Raw genomic sequence first — 21888 nt, 5'->3', positions numbered from 1 at the left:
CAATTGTTTATTCCTTATGTTTTATAACGTGTTTGTTGCAAATGGTGAAATATATGAAATTAAGAAAATGAATTTAATTAAGAATTTTTCAACGGGCTGAAGACTGTTTTATATTCGAACCACTCCAATTCTGTTATTTTTGTAAATAATCTCTATAAACGATCCAACGGATGGTGGTGATGATGAAACTTATGAGTGTCACAAATTGATACAAATTGACTATGATAACAAATCGATACAAGGACCATAAAATAAATTCAAATAATATGTATTCGACTAATTAATTATAATAATATCTATATTAATTTCACTCAAAATATCAATTATTCTGTTTTTTAACAAATGGTTATATCGAGACATTTTATTAAAATAAGCAAATATAATAATTTTATAAATACAAATAATTATATCATTTTCACTTGTCTAATATTAATTAATTTAGCATGAGCAATATGAAATATAATTTCAGTATTATACAATATTTGGTTTTTCATTGCTACAAAGAAATTCTTCTTTGTAAGCAAGGGAGAGAAGCGAAATCCAAGAAGTATGGTGAAACAACGCAATATTAAATCTCCTCCAAGCAATTAATAATTAATTTCTGGAAAATTGTTTATAACACACAAGCAATTTCTCAGTTTCAATCGTCTCCATTGCTATATAAAAAAACGTGATACATCGTTTCTATTATATTTTTGCCATATTTAATTGAGTACAAGTATAAGCTTTAATCGATAATATAAAAATTAAAAATAAACAATTATTTAAAAATATTTTTTCCATTAATTGTAATTGTGGAATTTCTCCCAAAATCTGCACTTTTCTATTGTTGCATCTCTCAGATGAAAGTTTCCTAAAGTTAAGGAAAGGCTGTTTCTTTTTTCCTGGTCAAATGTCTTCCATTCGAATCCCATTCCGTTGTACGAAGGTTTTCTGAAACAAAAACAAAAGAAGGATAATTATATACTTGACATTTTATTAAAATTTAATTGTAACACACTACCAGAATTATTAATAAGAGAAGTGACTTACCCCGTTTTGGCAAAAGAAGTCCACAATTCAATTATTCTTCTGCTAAATCGCACTTCTTCTGACGTAAAGTTTTCTCTTCTTACAAAAGGCATTCCAAACACGAAGTAGACATCTTCGAAATGAACTACTCCTAACCATTCCTTCGCTTCCGATTGGAATCGAGTGTGATTGAAGGTATAATGGAAGACTTTCCTGTTGTATCTCGACAGTTTCTCAGCCAGATGCAATATAGGACAAGAAAATACTCCATCTCCTAAAGCTTTGATAAACTGCTGTAGAATGGTTGAGGAATCTGTTTCGGACACGTTTCCTAAATATTCCTCAAAGAGGCGATCGAGACGTTCGCCATTTAACTCGTAGTATTCACCTAAAAAGTATTTTACTTCCGATTTTGACAAAATGGGATTCTCTTGAACCCATGTTTCTGGCTTATAGTACACTACACTAAATGAACCTTCATCCTTAGTTTCTCCTATCAAAACATCCACGTTGTGAAAATTACCTACATCTATGTTATGACGCGGATCCTCAGGTAGAAATGGAAGTCCTTTTTGTGGGAAGAAACTTACAAATTTCCGTTCGGTTAGTAAATATTTCTTTTCGGTGGCTGCTATATCGAAAGGATTTACTTTCCTCATGCAGTTTAAAGTGTTATTTTCTGTACACCCTAATTCCTTAGCGAACTTCGATATCAATTCGAAGTTTACTTTAGGATCTGATGCATAATCTTTGTAATAATTGCTTCCACTTTGCAAGATTGCTCGTTTAAATAATCCCTTTGTCATTGGCGAGATCATATGATGCGCAGCTGAGACTGATCCTGCACTTTCACCAAATATCGTTATCAGGTCTTTATCACCACCGAAATTCTCTATATTCCGATGAACCCATTTTAACGCCATCACTTGATCCAGCATTCCCATATTTCCACGCGCGCATTTCTGTTCAAAATTTGCATAACCAAGTGCTCCAACACGATAATTGAATGAGACAACAATAACATTTCCTACCGCTGCTATAACCGAGCCATCATAAATATCCATATTTGAGCTGCCGGTATTGAATCCACCTCCGTAAATCCAAACCATGGTAGCAAATGGTTCCCGGCCTCGTTTAGAAGACAGGAACCCACACATTCATGTAAAGACAATTTTCGCTTATGTCTTTTGGATCACGCATCAGCCATTCGTCACTGTAATAATGTAAATCTTGGATGCATGCGGGTGGTTTTCGTGTTGCATTATACACAGAATTCCGAGCTCTCACTCGTCGTGGTTCCCGAAATCTTAAATTTTCAACTGGAGGAGTTGCGTATGGTATGCCTAAGTAAGCATGAATACGTTCATCTCCAACTTTTACTTCTTTTCCTAAGATGGAAGAATTGTGTGCTTGTTGCATGCATTGAGATATGATGCAAATTGCCAACGCAATCTTTAATAGTATCGATGACTTCATCTGTAATTCTGAATCTGTCATCTGAAATTTAATCACTTTAAATTATACTTTCATTTTAATCGATATTAATTTAAAATTACAACTTCATACCAAACAAAAAAAACTGAAGAGAAAGTAATTTTTAATGATTTTATTTGGAATGAAATAAGTAAACGGAGGATAGTGGGTGACCAATTCAATAACATGGAGACAGCAAATACTAATGGTGATAAATTTCTTTTTAATTTGTAGCATGTAATGAGAGAAACCAAACCAGAATATATTTGAAGAATTCCATGATACTATCCAGTGGACGAGAATTGTTTATATCCTTTAAGGAGCAATAAACATTATTGTTTAGTACTGCAGCATACAGATAGATTGCTGGCGTAAATGTAAATCGATTTTTCATTTGCATAAGAAGTACAAAGAATAAATCATCAAAATTCATATTTTTCATATTTTTTGCTTCGATATTAAAATTTAATTACAATATCCAAACGGCGCCTTCACTCGTCCTTTTTCACACCAGAACTAATCTAAAACACGCTGAGGTTCGATCTTTTTACTTAATTTATGTAAGAGGCAAAAATGGGACAAATAAAGATGCTGTTGGAATATTGAAAGTACGTATTTAAACCAACTTAAGTGTCCTGATTTTTAATTATAATTAATTAATAATCGTTTACGCACTTTATCATACTATTCTACCAACATTTTAAGTGAAATCTATTGAAATAGTTCATCACTTCATATAACATTATCGTGAAATTCTTGAGTTTTTCAAGAAAATAAAAATAAAAATAAAAAATAAATGTAATTTTCTTAATGTAAAATGCATTTTTGTAACAGTATCAGACGTATAACGTAAATAGTTTCAAAATAAAAATAAGGAATAAACAACAACGAGTTTCTTTACCTTCCAGGAAAAATTTGATGCCGCCATGTGTTATCATATTTTATTAAATAAAACTTTTTATATTTTAACTATTATAAAATGGCAGAAACCTTACTTTTAAGAGTAGGGTGGGTTTTATACAAAATTGTAAATGCTAATAACGAGTAAAATCGTCATTCAAATTTTAAGTAGAATATAATCATTAATCACGGTATTTTTGTTTCTTGCAAATTGTTTTCCTTTAGTTTTGAATAGGTTTAAAACTTATATAAAAATACTTGTTACGTATAAAAAAGCAAAGAATATAGCTATAAAACATTACTATTTAATGAGAAATTTACCAACGCATTTTTGTTTTTATGTATTGGTGGCCAGCGACGGGAAGACGATTACACAATCAAGATAAAATGTCTGCTGTATATCCTTTGGTTTTTTCACAGAAATATTGCGTAACATAAATTATAATAAGATACTTTCGATATTAATTATAAACGTATTGAACATAATACAGATGGGTTAAACAGGCCTAATACTTTATCAGCCATTAAACTTTTTAGTTCAATGGCTGATAAAGTATTAGGCCTGTTTAATCCATCTGAGAGTGATCGTATGCACGTTATTACAACCATAAAGTCGTGTTTAAGTCAAGAAAAAGTGTTTAATAAACTATTTAAATGAATAAATTATGTTAGAAGAAAAAGTTATTAATTAACTTATTTTTATAATAATAATCTAGTCATCTCGGTTATATAATAATATAATCTCTATTGTATATAATATAAAATGTATAAAGATTTAAATTTAAAGTTTGTCGTGTGTTAACTTTATGTAATGTTTTCAATAAAGATTAGTGGGTTCTATTCTTATTCTGTTCACGATTTGCAATGAGACGTGTCTCTAGCCATCTCGATAGAAACTATATACCTTATGACGCATACTCACCCCTTATGAATAATTAAAATTACACTAAATTACTATAGATGTCTCTAATTATACAGTATAAAGAATCGATAACACAATTTAGTAATCATAAACTATTATATTTACCTGTATTTAAATCATAGAATAACTTCAAAGCCGAAAAGCAAATGGTATCCTCGAAGAATATCAAATGAATTTATGTGATTGAAACCAGACAAACTGCTCTAAGGAATTTACACCTGGTGTTGTAACCAGGCGAAGAGTGAGAAAATATTGTAGTTTTCGATAAAATTGATATACTATAACTTCCGTTTCGATTCGCAGAATATACATATCGAGTTATACGTTTCAAGTAATGGATAATTTGAGGTGTGCCAGATATGTCACACCTCAAATTTACCATTACCTCTTCCACTTGGAAACACAATGCGTATGTGTATACAGTACATCTATCACATCTGTCAGTAATTCTATGATAATCTAGAGCAGTGATTCTCAAAGTGGGGGTCGTGAAAAATATTTGGGGGGTCGCTGAAAAATTGATGCCAGATCAATTTTTTCAAATATTTTATAAATTTACTATGGATTCATGTTTAGAAATAATAGAAATAAAAAATATATAAAATAATTTTTACTTAAATAAATTGCACATATAAATAATAAAAATAATATAAATATTTAAATACGAGCCTAACCCCCTCCCTCCGGGATGTTTTTTGACACATACTTATTCTTCGGGGTCCTTTGAAATTTTTAAGTGCAGAAGGGGGGTCGCGGTCCAAAAAGTTTGAGAAACACTGATCTAGAGTATATTACACATCAGTACAATGTTGGGTATGTATGCAATTGCTATCATATCTGTTCTTTTTATTACATTTGATTAGGTCGTACGTTATTCATTTCTTTCAGAGGATAGCACAACACATAATGAATTATTTTCCAATTCAACGAAATAATTTCATTTTTTTTCCCGAAGCAGTTTTCTTATGAGATAAGAACATTTACATCTGTTAAACGTCTTCAAGATTTATTTGTTTCGGATGCTAGAGAATACTCCATTTCCTGATCTTGAGAATCTTCTTTCCCGGTTAAGCAGTATACAATTTTCTATTTAATATACATATATATATATAGGAAAATCGGAATTCAAATAGGAGGCAATACAAGCGTTTCACTATCATCTAAATTAGGAGATAATATAGGAATAACTAAAGGATCCTTAATTCCAATTTATGCCTGAGTTTCTTGCGAAGCACGTGGGTTCGGTTCCTACGAAAATCTTAATTATCTCTAATTTTTAAGCTAAACGGGTGAAAGTAATATAAAGTCAAGTGATCAGACTAGAAGCTATACCTGATTTAAAATGTTGAGAGATCCCACACCTTCACCTTGAGCATCTTAATCATTAGAAGGATACAGAATGGGCCATAATTATATCTCCTATTTTATTTTCAAGTCATCGTGTCGAGATTCATACACAAAATTATATACGACAAGATGGCCGCCCGAAATGTCAATGCACATACCAACGAGGCGAATTCGATCATCTAAATATTCGCGACGATAATAAAACTTGTTTTTAATTATTTAATAAATAATTAGAACACAATGCAGAAACAATTAGCTGAAACACTTAATATCGTAATTTTATATCATTTATATATATGTTACAGTAAAAACCCGTTTTTAGTGAAAACGCATTTTAACTAGTTGAAACTAGTTTTTACTGGATATCATTGTTATAACCCGTTTTGTCTAGTTAAAACTAGAATTTGCTGCTGTACATGTTTTGATTTTAGATAAAACTAGTTTTAACTTTTAACAGTAGTTAGAACTAATTTTAACTACATAAATATGTTTGGGGGAAATAAATAAAGTGATGATCGGGATTAAAACATTTGTATTATTTAATACGATATTTATTGAAAATATTGGTCACACATCTGTGTTATTAACATTAATTAACCCTTTGTCCCCGAAGGCACCGATCGATCGGTACCCTGGCTTTTTAAGCAAAACTTCGAGGGTACCGATTCATCGTTACTTTGGTAAATATCGATTTTTGTAAAATTTATTAACAACAGATATAATCTCGTTCGATATGAAGTGAATAAAGTATAATAATTCATTATATTAGTTGATAGCAGTATAAAATTTTGATTTCAAACAAATGTTTGATATAATGTGCGATAATTTCACAACGAATAAACATACATGCATAAGTGTTATATCGAATTGTACAAAACAATATTCTACGTCTTTCTGGCTCAGTGCCAGCAAACAACTATGTAACTAGACAATGTTAATTTTCACAAAATGTTACAAATTATCAAGTTTATGTGTCAGTTCTGATATATATTATTTTTTTCTTATAAATTTTTCTAATAAAATGCATTGAAAAATATCGTATTTAAAACTAAAGATATTAATAAATGTAAGTGATTTTTTTCATATAGATATAATGATAATTTGATTTTTGGTGAACTTTTAAAATAATATCGCCTGACTGACCTATATTGCCTTAGGAGGGATCGCAAAATAAACGTAAACAAGATGTCGGGGAAAAGGGTTAAAGCGATACGAAATTCATCATACACTATAGGAACGTGTTAGCTGAATGACCTTGGTCGAAACAGTTTTTACTAAGCCATTTTGTTAAAACCCGTTTTGTCTAGTTAAAACTAGTTTTAACTCAAATTCATTTTTGACTAGCAGTAAATTCTAGTTTATAACAATGACATCCAGTAAAAACTAGTTTCAACTAGTTAAAACGCGTTTTCACTAAAAACGGGTTTTTACTGTAACCTATATATATATACTCAGCCACTGTGAACTGATCATCATCTGTATTATGCTGACATCTGAGGAGAAAAATTATAATTATTTTATTAACTGATAAATGGTTATATTTGTAAAGAATTGCTGTATTAAGGTGTATTGAAAATTTAAAATTTGAGTTAAAAATTGATTTAACGGACGGTGAAAGATCACTTTAAAGAAAAGGTTTCCTTTTTATATACATCTTTTGTTATGAAATGCCTTAAATGAGAGAGTGAAAGTTTACTTTATAAAATTATTTCCGTTTTAAAATATTCTAAGTTCAATTTTATTTATATCTAATTCTTAAACCTAACACGAGATGGCGGCTTATTTCTTGCCCAAATTAGTTAATTCTTAATAATTAATTAGCCAAATTATAGTCTATAAAAAATCTGGCTGTATCGTTTGAAAATGATTTTTCTCAATTTGTGGGATAAAAAAAAATGTGAAATAATTTTAAAAGTATTGGTGAATGCTTAAAAAACAAGAATTCAATTTTATCTCTATGCAAATGAAGGAGTGAACATTTACTTTAATTTCTTCCACGAATAGAGATATTTCACGCGTGCCTGTATTACGATATTTCATCTATTGTTATCTTCGAAGGAAGTCGTTCAACGATTACCCCTGCATTTTTTGGTTTACTCGGAATTTGTCGTGACTTTCGTGAGGTCATTTAAGTGGCGTCACTATATTGAATATCGTGAGGCATTTCATCGGAAATCATGTGATGTCACACGCACCAAATTTGAACTGGATGTGTGACGAATCGAAGAATCGTCATCCTTGCATCTCCGGTTTAAACCACGTGATAAATTTCCCCGCTATCACAATGATACCCTTCAAATTCGTGACGTATTAACTCAATAATTTCAAACCGATAAGAAATGCTTAAAATCAACTCAGAAAATTCGTATTTCCTGTGTTTATTTCCTCGACTTTGAACTCGTTGTATAATACTTGCAATTATTTATAACACCTAAAAGTTGTGTGTGGGCATTAACGACGTGTTAAAAACCGGTCTTCCATGAATATCACGAGTGTTGTATAAACAGATATAGTGTATATACCTCGTATTAGTCTCAACGTACAGTGTCGTAACAAATTACTAAACTAAAACGATGAATCATCGAAGAAAATAAACGAATTGTGTTTTATCAAATATTTTAATTCGTAGTAAGCATAACACTGTAGTGATATGGAGATTGACGTCAGACAATAACCTCTTTCGTAGGTGGTGACGTTGTTCTATTCCAGTTTGAGAATAAATTCGACGTTGACCTCGTCTGTGTCGCAGTTTCTGTAACTTGTCAGTAAACATGGCGGCTTCTTACTGTATACCGCTCCTTATTTTGTGTTTGATTCACACTGTGTTAACACAGGGTGACCATATAGAACAGCGTATGATCGATGAAACCGGTGAAATTATCGTAAGTTTGTGATTTTATATCTCTTTAGAATAGATGCTTCGAAGGTAAACTTAATACGATTGTCGTGTGTACTAAACACAATAACGTATTGTTGAAAGTAGATAGGAAATGTAGTCACTTCTTTAAATGGTCACAAATAAATTCTAGAATTTGTGATTATCCAAAGAAAGAACAGAGCATTTAACACTAATTCTATTAAAAAATAACAGCCACTCTTTATGTAAGGCGCACACGCAAGAACAGCTTACAATACGATATGTTTTTGTTTTTACTTTAGTTGACAGTAAAATATACGTTCATGGGGTGTTTTTTTAATTAATTTTAAGTATTTGGTGTTCCTTTCAGCCATATAAACACGGTTTATCGGATGGAGAATATTGCATCAACAGTGTAGAATGTTCGAGTGGATGTTGCGTGAGGAGTAAGAAGAGTAGAAGAAAATGTGGAGCCAAGTCACTGAAGGGTGATAAATGTAACAATAACGTAGTGAAGGGACAATTGTACTGGGATCATTGCCCTTGTAAATCGGGAGAAAGTAAGGAATTGTCTGTCATTTTTTCACTTATATTGATGTATTTAAATCATGTTGAATTTATTTATTTCAGATGCGTGTGTTAAAGGTAAAAGTGGAGTCAGCATCTGTTCCTCCTGAGTGCATCTCTTGTGTTTTCTCATTATATCTCGTTCCTGTTTGATTAATAAAGCATCCGACTTATTTTCACACGCTTCTTGAGTATTAGTGATTTATTGATGCATGGTTTTCTTCACGCAAAAACAAACATTCTGTTGTTATCGCAAGGCTTTTGAAGCATAGTTAAATCTAAAACAATTGCTTATAGTATTCAAGTAATTAGTCGTGTGCCCACGGATTGGCATATAATTTGTGTAATGTTATCCTCTGATAATGAGGATGTTAAAATTGCGCAATATTTATGCATAAGCCTGTAGTAACTTCACGTTGGGAGTCGCATACAAAGAATTAAAGAACACATATTGTCTAGACACATGATTTAAAGATAATTATTCTATTTTTACTTATGAAGCACGAGTTTCAAGAATTCTAAGTTTATAATCGTCTTAAGTGGAATAACGAAGGTGTGTTTTAACATAAGTGATTCGGGTTGTTTGGGGTGTATGACTTCTGCTACGTTCGTGACACCTAATTACTCCCACATTGAATTTTAATGAAGGGAGCTTTACGTCTTCCAGACCACACAGAAAAAAGTTCTCTGATTGCTGCTAATTACGAGTATGAAAACACACAAATATGCAAATTCTGTTTTTGTTGGACTCGTGCATAAAAAGGGGTGTGGATATTTTATGTTATCAGATTACGTTGCGTTTAAATTGTTTACGATCTCTTTTCACACTAAAACTAAATTTCATGTTAATTTAATAAGCATTTAAAGCGAAATTCAACCTTAAACAAACATAAAAAGGCAATTATTGTTACGACATTTTTACATTTATTACTTCTCGGATAACATTCTTTCCTGTTTCATCTGTATGGAATTTATATAATTTTAAAATGTAAACAAAGAAACTATTATTTCTTTACATTGGCCAGCCAATAGTCATTTATGTTCGAGACTAAACAAGCACAGATATAATTCTCTGCATGATTTCGTATTAAATATTCGTTTCACAGGCCTCATCATTATTTTTAGTTCTGAATTCATGTCATAAAGTTGTATCACCGGTTAAAAGAAGTCATACAGAGATCATTTGTCCTCGTCTTTCTAGAATTTTTTGTATTTTGCTCTATGAGAAATTCATAGAGTTTAAGGACTTTGGTGTATTATACTATTATTTTTTTTTTTTGTCTAAATTTCATGTAGCATGTTTCGCGACATTTCAATAAACCGCAAGAAGACAATGATGCAACGTCATTGCATGCAGAACCGGGTCAAGATCGGAATGTGCAATGTTTCACCTAAAATCTGTTCGGTCGGTTGAGATATTTACACATTTTTAAGTAAATTTGACGTGTTTAATCAGAATTACTCACTGTAGAACAGAAGAAATAACGTAAAATATATGCACTATTCCAACAAAACGAACATACGACAGTACAGTACATATTTCATACTATATTCGACTAATGAGGATGAATGTCACAGAACTCTACATTTTTTGTGTAATTTTAAAAGATTTTGCTTAACATCAACGTTAAATTGATAGGTAGATGATTAACATGTCGGAATTTGTGTCTATTCTCATTAAACGTGTGTTAAGGCGAATTTTCTAGTTGAGATCCGAATGTAGGTAGACCTCAGCCGTTGACCCCACGATGACGTCGTTACGTCTCGTTTTCGATTAGTCAAGAGTCGACCTCGTCTCAGTAGTAGTTTACCTGTCAATGGAGATGGCAACAAAGTACTGCGTGCTGATCCTTTCTTTATGTTTCATTTGCGAGGTGACGAGTCAGGAGGAATACCTGGAGCAGCGTATGATTGATCCCTTCACTGGTCGGATTATCGTGAGTAGTATTTTAATCTATAACTAATTCTATGGAGCAACACCGAATAACAGGAAGAGGTTTCGTTACAGCCGTACAAGCGCGATTTATCGGATGGTCGCCCTTGTATCAACAGTGTAGAATGTTCGAGCGGATGCTGTTTGAGGAGTAACAGGGGTAGAAAATGCGCCGGCAAATCTCGAAAGGGAGATAAATGTAGCAAATTCGCATTGAAGGGGGAGATATACAAGGATTACTGCCCTTGTCGGGCGGGTGTAAGTGAGTAAAATTCATATTTTCTATTCCGATAACGTATCGAGTGACGTATTAATCCTTTGTTGACGTTTCAGGTGCTTGTTCCGCGACAAAGGGTAAAGGTGGATTCCTCATTTGTTCGTTCTAAATATAAACCTATCTCGATGTATCGTGTTTTAAATATTTAATAAATAAAATTCTAAATTTTCTATCAGTTTTTTTCCATAATGTAGTTCGCCATCTCCAGTAAGGAAAAGTCCATATTTTAACGTACAGAATGTGGATCCTAAGTAACAAACCACGAGAAACACTAGTGAAAAGAAGGGTGACATCACACACCAGAGCTAGCCTATCTATAATGATTTTTGTTCATTCACAACTCATCAGGTAAGGGTGGGTATTTCTACTCGGGCGTCTTCTAAAAAATATCGTTGCACGTGCACATAATCTGCTTCATTACCCGAATTCAATTAGTCGCCTTTAAAGCCTACACTAGCCGTCGTTTAATTCTCATTAAATTATTCACGGTATTTCAAATTTCAATTTTTTAGAAACTATCTTTCGTTTGGATTGTTATCGTTGTCATATTTATTAAATCATAAAAATATTTTTCCGGCTGAATTTGCATATAAAATTACTTCGAATTTACACTTTTTGGGGGAATTTTCTACTCTTTTAGGGAATTTCAGTTCCTTCGAAGAAATATTCTAGGAGTTTTTATGTTCGACTTTAACAAATATTGTGTTTTATTCGTCACAGAATCTATTTTAAATCGTTAGAATATAAAGTAAATTTTGGCAAGAGTTTGTAATTATTTCATTAATTTTGACTATTCTTTTGTAGAAACGTTCAGTTTATCTTTATTCTCAAAAAACTTTCCCCTTCTTCTTGGGTACTTCCTTTTCGCTGTCCTTTGATGGGGATTCCGGAGCTTCCTTCTTCGACGTCTTTGACGAAGATCTTGTGACATATTCCTTGGTCTTCTTAGACGAAGGTTCCGACGATTGTTTCTTCTGTGTTTTACTCGAAATTTCTTGTGTTTCTGGAGACGAAGACGATGCGCCTTCTTTAAGCTTTCTCTTCGACGACATTTCTGTTTCCGTTTTCTCTGCGTTTCTATTCGAGACGATTTCTTTCATGTGTTGGAGAATATTTCGATAAATCTGTAGCTCTTCCTTGTAAAGTTGTTCCAGCGATTTCCCAGTGTCTTCGCTACCTTTCACATTAATAACAGTGGCACAAATGTTTTTCTCCTGTAAGCAGTGTAAATAGACGAAGAGTTTCTTTCCTCTTTTCGTTTCGTATGGATGCACTTCCATCAAGAATCGATTAGCCTTGTCGTCCACGTATCTCAGTTTATACGATTCTTTCGTAGAGTTCCAGTTGGGAGGCATTCTGTCTTTTTGGATGTTCATGACGGGTTTGACCCATTCCTTCCCCACTCCCACGCAATGCATTCGGTTTGACTGCAAGTAGTAATGTAGCATGACGACCAGAGCATCTTCTTGGCTGCTTATTTGATCATTCATTTTGCTGTAAAAAGATTCCAGATGTTCCATTGTCTGTAAACAATCGACTTTTTTCTTTGTTAGTGGTGCTAATAATGATCGCCTTTCATTTCTTACGATCTATTATAACAATTACAAACTTTACGTTTATAAATTTGTACATTGTTACATGTTTTCGTTTCTGCGGTTTGTTTCTACGTCACGTGCCATTATCCGAATGAGGGGGGTCTTTTTTGTATTTAGTGAGTTTCATACGGTTTTAATCGTAAATTAAATGGAGACTTACTTGATAATGTGATTAAAATTACTCGAAACATTTCACATTTTCACTAAAATGTTTTAAACTTATTCATTTTTAGAGCGTTACAAGTAATAATTTCATTAATTACACGTACAGAAGTTCACGCCCCCCGATATAGAAAAAATAACTTTAAAAGGTGTCGCAAATATTTTAAACTGATAATTTGCATGCCACTAACACTGCTAAAAAAGTTCACGTAGATGATGCCTCGAGCACCTACCCTTATCGTGTACAATACAATAACGTACAGTACTTTTAGCAATCCCTCCCTCTCTTAAAACTGTATAAGCGATTAATGAACAGCCTTTATACTTAAATATTATACTCATTTTATGTGAAATTTAAAGGACATAAATGATTTTCAACATCCATGAAATTTGGAAAAATAAGATCCCATTGTGAGTTCGGCCAGAACTATTTACTATTGAAAAATATCGATTCCTTACTATGTTACCATGGAGGTGAACTTACATTATAAAGAAACGACGAAACAATTATAGAATAATTTACATTATAAAGAAACCGAACCAGAATCATAATTAAAGACATTGGGGCATCTTCATAATCTCCACGGCCCACCAGTAGCCAACAAGATAAAACTGCTGAACACCGGATCCGTGGAATTCTTCAATTCCAATGTAAATAAGCCATTCTTTATTTATTAGTTATTGTATTATTATTTTCCAATGCATCCAATCCAGTAGTGAGCCACGAATTCATGTATCTAAATACGAGCCATAGAAAGTCCCCAGTCGTGTAGCCAGGAATAAATCTTTAAGGATACAAGGACGAGCATAAAAAATACTAACTAGTATTTTTATTATTTTCAGATAACATAACCCTATTAGCTATGGGTATTTATCGCATAACTATCGATAGTCCTGTTACAGATACTTTGATGTTAAATAAAAGATAATAAGACAATAACTATTATATACATAAATAATGATTAATTTACAATACAGATGAAAATGGTGTAGAAAAATATGTTGCAGGTTCAGTAATACAGTAACACACATTTAAAATTCTTCGAATGCTTCATCGTCCTCAATATCTAAATATGCGGTCACAAAAAATTCTTCCACAAGATAACAGAAAGAAAAGGCTAAAATTTTTACAAAGTTGGAAATCTAACTTTTTCAAGCTAAATTTCATTTAATGTACCATTTTTAAGAATCCAGTAACTAGTTGTGTAACTTTTTCCGCAAAAGAACATGAAATTGTGTGTGGCGCCATCTATTACAATATTTTATTTTAAACGTTTTTATATTATTATAGAATGATAGAAAGCTTAATTTCGAGATTAAAGACGATTTTTTCAAGAAAAATTGTAAATTCCAATAACGAGTAAAATCATTAAGTCCGAACTCGAGATGTGAGGCACGACCCCCTCTATCGCTTCACCCCTTGACCTTTAACCATCAAAATTTCGTAGCATCAAACTCTCTAATAAACAAACCTCCCTGCAAAATTTCAGAAATTTTCGACAAAAAGTCCGGGAGTTAACCTTCAAAGTGTGTAAACAAAATCGTGTTCCATATAATACACACACACACACACAAGTTTAATCAAACACCTGAAACTTTGATCAGTAATCAATGATTTGTCATCGGTATTTTACCGCACGTCATGATTTTATTGTACATTTCGTAAATGTGATAGTATCAATTTTATAAATATTTATATTATAAAAAGCTGATGAGGGACTTAAGGTCCGAATTGCATTTTTTTTTGAAAAATAAAGTGATCTTTTAAGGCTAATATTGTGTCCAGTGACGGTGTAGTGTAATAAGTCTAGCAATAAAGAAAGGCCAACGAAGTGTTACCAAGACTAGACAAGAAGCGTATCGTAATGTCTACATATTTTAAATCGTAATTTATAAAATATTCTGCACTATCAAGTTAAGTAAAATATGAATAAAGAATTATTGATGGCCTACTACATTTGTCCTTTGTTTATATAGGCCAATATATATATATATATGACAAAAACACCAGTAACATATGTTTCTTTTAGATTCCATATCATCGCTATCACTGTCAATATCTAATAATGTTGTTTGAATTCGTACCATCCTATATTTTCCTATTCTATTTCTCAATCTCAAACTCATTATCCTCTAATTACCTGTAAGTCGCTATATGCCTGTAAATATGACCCTATATACTGTAATTGGGAATTTCCACTTTTGTAACTCATCCTGACATCTAATTCCTCTTTTTCCTCACAGCCCATATCTGAAATCCAAGAACTAAATCTTCTACTGACTTTTAACCCCTCTCTCTAACCTGTACCTAACTTTTTTTTGGCTCAACTTTAATCTTTACCTTATTAATAAACATAATAACATACAGTCAAACCTGTTTTTTGTGCGGTCTTTTTCTGTGCGATTTTTATTTGTGCGATTTGTTTTGTGCGATTTTTTTGTGCGGTATATGAAAATTTCAATCAAATTAAAACATAATTGACTCCTATAAAATTTTTAAAAACTCTATTGGTTGTTTTCTATGACATCAGCAGGTTTTTTCATTTTTTATTCAGTAAAATTTTTTTCTCATACATTTATTTCGGTCCCCTCTTATTTTAATAGCATAAAAACCATAAATATTATGTTATATTTGAACAGATGCGGTAAGTTAGCTCTCCTCCAGCTTTAGACTGCAGGTGTAAAATTTCACGCCTTATTAAATGAAATAACACTTCCTGCAGCTATATTTATCAAATAAAATCATTATTTAACGATTATTTTTAACTTTTTAATGTTAGATTCGTATTTAAGTGGAAATAATTAATTAATATAAAAATTAAAATTCTTAGAGGATTTTTTTCCCCATTAGGTGTTGCAGAAAAAGGCCGAAGGAGTTAAAAAAGCAATTCCTAGTTATTTCGTACGGTTTCGAGTTATTTTCTACGTAAGACTTTTTTATGCGGTCCCTATTCACCGCATAAAAAAATATTTTTTTAATTGTGTTGCGAAAACTATTTTTTATAGCCACTCGTGAAGTTTCGCGCGATTTTTTTTTATGCATTTTCTTTTATGCGGTCCCTATCCCCCGCACAAAAACAGGTTTGACTGTATATCATAGCGCCTTTCTCATTGCAAATCACAATAATTCAGCTAATGCTAATAGATAAAAAAAAAAAAAAATAGATATAGGCTTGATAAATTCCAAACCACCCTAAATCCTCAATCTCCTTTCTGTAACACTTTAATTTATCCTAACACTCGGTTTCACATTTCTGTAAATTTCCATAATTAAATGTATATAATTCTCATCAGGATTCCTTAAAATAATTTCGAATGTTCACAGCTGACTCTCCCTATGCTCAAGCCAAACTTATGCCTCAAAGCGATTGCAGCGCTGGGTGGCAAAAATATTTATTACTATTGGTAGTCCAGACACCAGTGTTTCGACTATGATATAAATAATCCACAATCAATAAAACAAGAATAAAATTATATAAAAGTTAACGAAGAAAAACTCGAGTTATTTTCATCATAAAATTATAAATTTTCAGAAATAAATAAGATTAAACAACATTTTATTAATTTCATTACGACACGGATAATATATATTCGATAGGTGCTTCCATCTGGTGAATATATAAAAAATTAAAATGCGTTTATAAGTAAAAATACATTCAAAAATTGATTTTATAATCACTCGACATTTCTCTTTAATTCATACTAAAATAAATAAATATATATATAGATATAGCATCGATTAAATATAAGGAAAATAATATTGCTATGTCTTAGCTAAAAAAAGTGACTTAATAGCTTTTTGTGTGTGTTTGTCTGTTTGTCTGATCGCGATAATTTCAGAATATTATATTTCTCATTATATTACAACAGAATTTTAAAACTTATAATTCGTTAATGTAAACGTATAATTTGAGAAAAATAAAATGTTTCTTTTAAGTTTTCTCGTATATTTTACATTAACAGTTAATATTTATTATTTGCGCCGATAGATGGCGAAATGCTGTATTTTTCTTCTAATTTTTGGAAAACTTAAAACGTCGATAGCGTTAAAGACAGACGCTTGGAATGCGTGACGTCATACAAAGCGCTTTATTACTTTTCGATACGAGTATTTACGTACTGTACGTAACCTAAATTGTACGACGTCATAACGGACTTGGGTTTTATAATTAAAATTGGCGCCCGGGAGGTTGCGGATCGATCCTTTAAAAAAGAAAAGGAGATATAAGGAAAGAATTTAAAGGAAGAGAAAAAATTCACGCGTGTTATATGGATGGTAAAGCGTGACGAGAAGTCCAGAGGAAGGGACAAAGCGCTAGCTTGTAGGTAAACAGAAAATGTTGGATGGAAACATGGTCACTAAGATGGGATTAAGTGGGGACGTGCTCGTCACTTCTCGCACCGAGCTAGACAATATCCTGTAAATCATGTGCCACTCATCCACTTCTCCGCACGTCTGCAAACGTGTGTTACCTTCCCCCGCCTGAATGGAAATATTCTTTTAAATCGTTAAGTTTAACCTCACGTAAGTGAAGATTTACTTTCAATACTTTCTTTCTTTTTTATTCCTTTTCTTAAAACCCTTTATGCTACGATTTAATCCATTGGTTTAAATCCGTTTCCTCTTCGGCCAATTATCTAACGTTATCCACGTCACGTGGTCGGCGTGACTTCCTTTCTTACACATCTCCAGATATAAAATTCTTTACATAACTTTTTATAACGTAAATTCCGAAAGGGGGAGGGAATTTTTGCCGTTTCTAACGCGGTCCTCCTCGAAACAGAGGAAGAGGCAAACATCAAATAGTATGCTGTAATTAGGGGTGTGATGATATTGGCCAAGGACGTCTATTAGATCACACTCTTACAATTGGCTACAGCTTTTCGGATAGATAAACAATCCACATATCACACGTGACCCTAATGATGGCGTCATAATCCTGTTTTCCGCTCTTCTCTTCTATCCATTTCATCAGGGTTGCCGGCTAAATGTCCTCTGTTTCTTACCAATTTCTTTTTTTCCCTCCCTTAGTAATCCCTCTTTTGCTCTGCTTAGTTCGTACGCAATCTGGAATTTTTTTAAAGTATTCCGGCGCGTATAATTCTCATTTTTATGCGATTTTAAGACCCGTGCCTTTACCCTTCTTTACTCGACCACGTGATCCGAGAAACCTTTAAATCTCCCGAGTGTATTCGCCTTTCCTTCGACGGATCGTGACAGCTTAACGTTAAAATGGCTCTCCCTTTATATAATGTCCTTTCTTCGAATCGGGTGATCAATTTACATCGCTACAAACTTCCTTTTCAGTATAATTCCCCCTCTCTTCACCATTACGTCCTTCGAGTTTGTTTTCGTGACTACAATCTATAACCCCACGTTGGGAAGGCGGATCGATCCGCGCGCTCCCAACTCTTCAAACTTTAGCTCGCGATCGCCCCCGTGTACCACGGGCTACACTTTGAAAACGATACCCTAATTAGTGAGCGGAAGGAAAACCCACGTGCTGGGAAACTGCGCCGCTTCAGTTATACATTTCCCTATTGTTAGAATAATAATTTCGAAATAATTTAAGTTTGGAGAATCCCCAATTGTATCAATTAACAAATACGGCAGAGCACGGGGAACCAATCAACAAATGACGAAAGGTAGATATAAATAGATGAAAAAAAGATGTTCCGACAGCACAAGTTTGGAGAAGAAAACAGATCATTCAATAATTCAAGCACAATCCCGCTCGAAATAGCAAATAAATAAATAAATCAACTTAACAAGATGGCCCGACCACAAAACCAGACGGAGCCACACAAATCCAATTTCCTTACACCGCTAATGCCATCTGTTCTCACCAGGTGGCGACACCAGGTGGACGTCGCGGGGGCTCCCTTACGTCCTCCCCTTTATTTTTCTTCCTCTGTTGCTACTATGGTGTCCCTCCCGTCTTTAACCTTCTACAAACTTTTTTAACAAGTTTCTCGAAACAAATTTGAAAAAGAAAGTTTCTGTTCACTTTTCCTTCTTTTCCAGTTGAAGTCAACTGATGTGTTTCTCTTCAAGATTTTCGGCTACCGTAATGGCGGCGTTATATCGAGGTTTTAGGAGTATATTATTACACGTACAATTTTTTCCTGCATTTTCTGACATAGACATCAGTCACGTGATCTGGGTAATATCCTATATTTTTAAGGAAAATATGAACACCCTCCATCTGTACTTTCCGTGTAAAGCTCTACGTCACCCTCAAATTCCCTGAACTTATTAAAGAAACACTTAAAAATTACAGTCGAATAAAAAGAAAAAACAATGAAAATCGACTTTCCTTATCGATTTCCTTCAAAAATCGATTAATCGAAGAGTTAGATTTGATTAGAATTCGGGTCTCATTAGATTCCCCACTTCGAAATTTACAAAAGAAAGACGACGGAAAAAAAGGAAGTGGGAGAAGTATTTAGCAGGTTAGCCACGTCCACCCTTAATGGAACGGGGAGCGGTAAAACGCGCGCGCTCTGACGTCGCGCCGTCAGATGGCGCTGACGTTAATCCTTAGCCTTACTCCGAAGAAGGAATTAAAGACTCCCGCAAGAAAAATAAACAGCTCTCACGGTCTGGTCATGTTGAAACCCAAACCACGTGCTGATTACTTATCAAAAATAGATTCGAACTCGGATTTAACACTAAAATTCTATTTTTTAAACGTAAATATATCTTCAGGAAATGTACGAAACCATTGATGCGCTGTGGCGCAGATATTGTTTTCATTTTAAAAAAAATTATATTGTTTTATTAAGTACTTTTTTCCTAGTGTTTTATTCGCTGCGCTGCGTAATTGTCATTGAAAATATTCAGTTCTATATTTGTTTTATTCGATGTTTCTGCATCGTTCGATCTTTCTGACATATTGAAACAAAAGTTTTGTAGTGCGTCATTTCCTGTTTTCGATTTTGTTTCCTTTGGAAAAACAAATATTTTTCAAAATATAGCAAAACAAAAATGATGACTGCTTTTGTTACAAGTAATAAACTCTTTCGTGACGTAATAATTAAGAATAACGATAACAGGAAGTGACGTAATAACAGTATACTAATCGAGAAAACAATTCATGACGTAATAATTAAGAATAATAATCCAATATATAACAATTACAGGAAATGACGTAATAATTATATACTAATCCAGAAAACGACAATAATTTGTGACGTAATAATTAAGAATAACAATCCAAAGTATAACAACTACAGGAAGTGACGCAAAAATAATACTCAGAAAACAACAAAAACAAAAACACGACGTAATAAACAAAGGAGAGAGCAAAGTTGGAGACGTAATAATTAAGTATGGTAATTCAAAAACTTACAGCTAGAGAAAGTGACGTGATAATGGAACGTAAGCATCGAGTAGAAAGGAAATAACGTGATAATTCAATTTTATAATCGATTTTATAAGTTTTATTAACAATAGTAAACGATTGAATATTGGATCATCATTAAAATAAAAGAAAAATTTGTGAAGGGAAGACGTAAAGGAAAATTTTTATTTAATATAAAGACAAGTTACCTACGGAGAAATTTATCAAAAATTCGATCCTCAACTCGAAAATATTTGATGATAATTCAAAAAGAAAGTATCATTTTATTCCAATAATTAAAAAACAAATGGCGCCTGCGAAAAAGAAAGATTATTCCATTTCTGAGTAGTAAACGTCACTTTCCTCTCGCTCATACTACTTTTTTTCTGTATCCAATTTGTAAAGAACTGCAGCTAAATACTTTAATTTTCTCTATGACAACTTTCTTTGTTATATTTTTCCTTGTCTTTATTAATTCTAGAAGATTTAGTAAAAATTAATCGCCGGGATTTTCAATTTTGTAAACGATCCCCTTTCGAAATTTTTCAAGAAAAAGGGGGAAAAAAGAGAGAGAGAATTATTATCTGCATCCCTCCCACTTCCAACAGAAAAGGAAAGAAAAGTAAAATTAAATAAAAATTACTTTCTTAACTGGGATTGTTTCTCAAGATTTGTTTTGTTTCTTTAAAATAATCTCGTTTAGAAATTGGTAGAGTTCTCCTCGTGTTTCTTAAAATGCTTTACGGGCTTAAACAAAAGAAATTAATAAATTATTTTATATTCTATGTTACAAGTTTAAAATCTCTGAATAATTACAAAAACCTTGTTTTAAAAAATAAAATTAAAAATTAAAAAAACGCTACGGGGATTTTCCTTAACGTCCTCTTTTTTTTACACTGTAATTTTAAATTCCCTCGACAGATGGCATTATAACATAAATTTCTTCTTAATTTTTTTAATCTAGGGGTAAGGATCGATGTCCTCAGTTCATAAAACTCTCCCTCTACAGCCTATGTCTATAGGAAAGTAAAACGGAAAGCATCTCTTATAAACAGGTTTAAATAATTTTGGCTTTGATGAAAGTCTGGTTTTGGGTCATATGAAAGAATTGAGAATGTTAATTTACACGATAATATCCATATTATATAAGTCGTGTGAACCTCTCTCCCCAAGAAAAATGACTTAAAACAGCATTAAAATAATGAGAAATATAAGAAAAATAGTAACGCAATTCAGCCCAATTTCGAAATTGGGCTGAATTTTGTCAACGGTTTACTTGCAATTCTCTCATTTTCTCACCTGTTTAGCCGTATAATTGGGCAATTCTACAGCATACATACCCTCTAAAATGATAATAAAATGGTAGTTTGACTAAACTCTCTTTAATCTTCAAGGCAGTACACTTATTTATACTTAAATCTACTCAATGATTTTCCTATGTTTGAGATCCATGGATCCTATTGATGTTTCTAATCTGGAAGTATTTTTTTTTTTTTTTTTT

At 32.6% G+C, this 21888-nt stretch overlaps 2 protein-coding genes and 1 long non-coding RNA gene across 3 annotated transcripts; 2 read left to right on the top strand and 1 right to left on the bottom strand.

Moving 5' to 3' along the window:
* Positions 1–344: 344 nt before the first annotated feature.
* On the bottom strand, positions 345–4556 carry LOC136977276 (acetylcholinesterase-like). The gene is given in 4 exon segments (XM_067272740.1): positions 345–933; positions 1033–2136; positions 2138–2495; positions 4412–4556. Coding segments are annotated over 3 exon segments (1605 nt in total). The 5' UTR covers positions 2488–2495; positions 4412–4556; the 3' UTR covers positions 345–782.
* A 3720-nt stretch (positions 4557–8276) lies between these two features.
* LOC136977314 (U-scoloptoxin(18)-Er1a-like) lies at positions 8277–9258 on the top strand. Its single transcript, XM_067272785.1, has 3 exons — positions 8277–8535; positions 8881–9070; positions 9141–9258. The coding sequence occupies exons 1-3, from the start codon at positions 8425–8427 to the stop codon at positions 9185–9187; spliced, it is 348 nt and encodes a 115-aa protein (XP_067128886.1). The 5' UTR covers positions 8277–8424; the 3' UTR covers positions 9188–9258.
* A 1533-nt stretch (positions 9259–10791) lies between these two features.
* LOC136977313 (uncharacterized) lies at positions 10792–11162 on the top strand. The gene is made up of 2 exons (XR_010881069.1): positions 10792–11014; positions 11086–11162. It is a non-coding gene; the product is annotated as an uncharacterized lncRNA (long non-coding RNA).
* Positions 11163–21888: the final 10726 nt, after the last annotated feature.

This window comes from Centruroides vittatus, unplaced genomic scaffold (genome assembly GCF_030686945.1).
Source record: "Centruroides vittatus isolate TY-2023 unplaced genomic scaffold, ASM3068694v2 contig_453, whole genome shotgun sequence".
Classification (NCBI taxonomy): domain Eukaryota; kingdom Metazoa; phylum Arthropoda; class Arachnida; order Scorpiones; family Buthidae; genus Centruroides; species Centruroides vittatus.
This window is presented reverse-complemented; position numbering and strand designations above follow the sequence as displayed.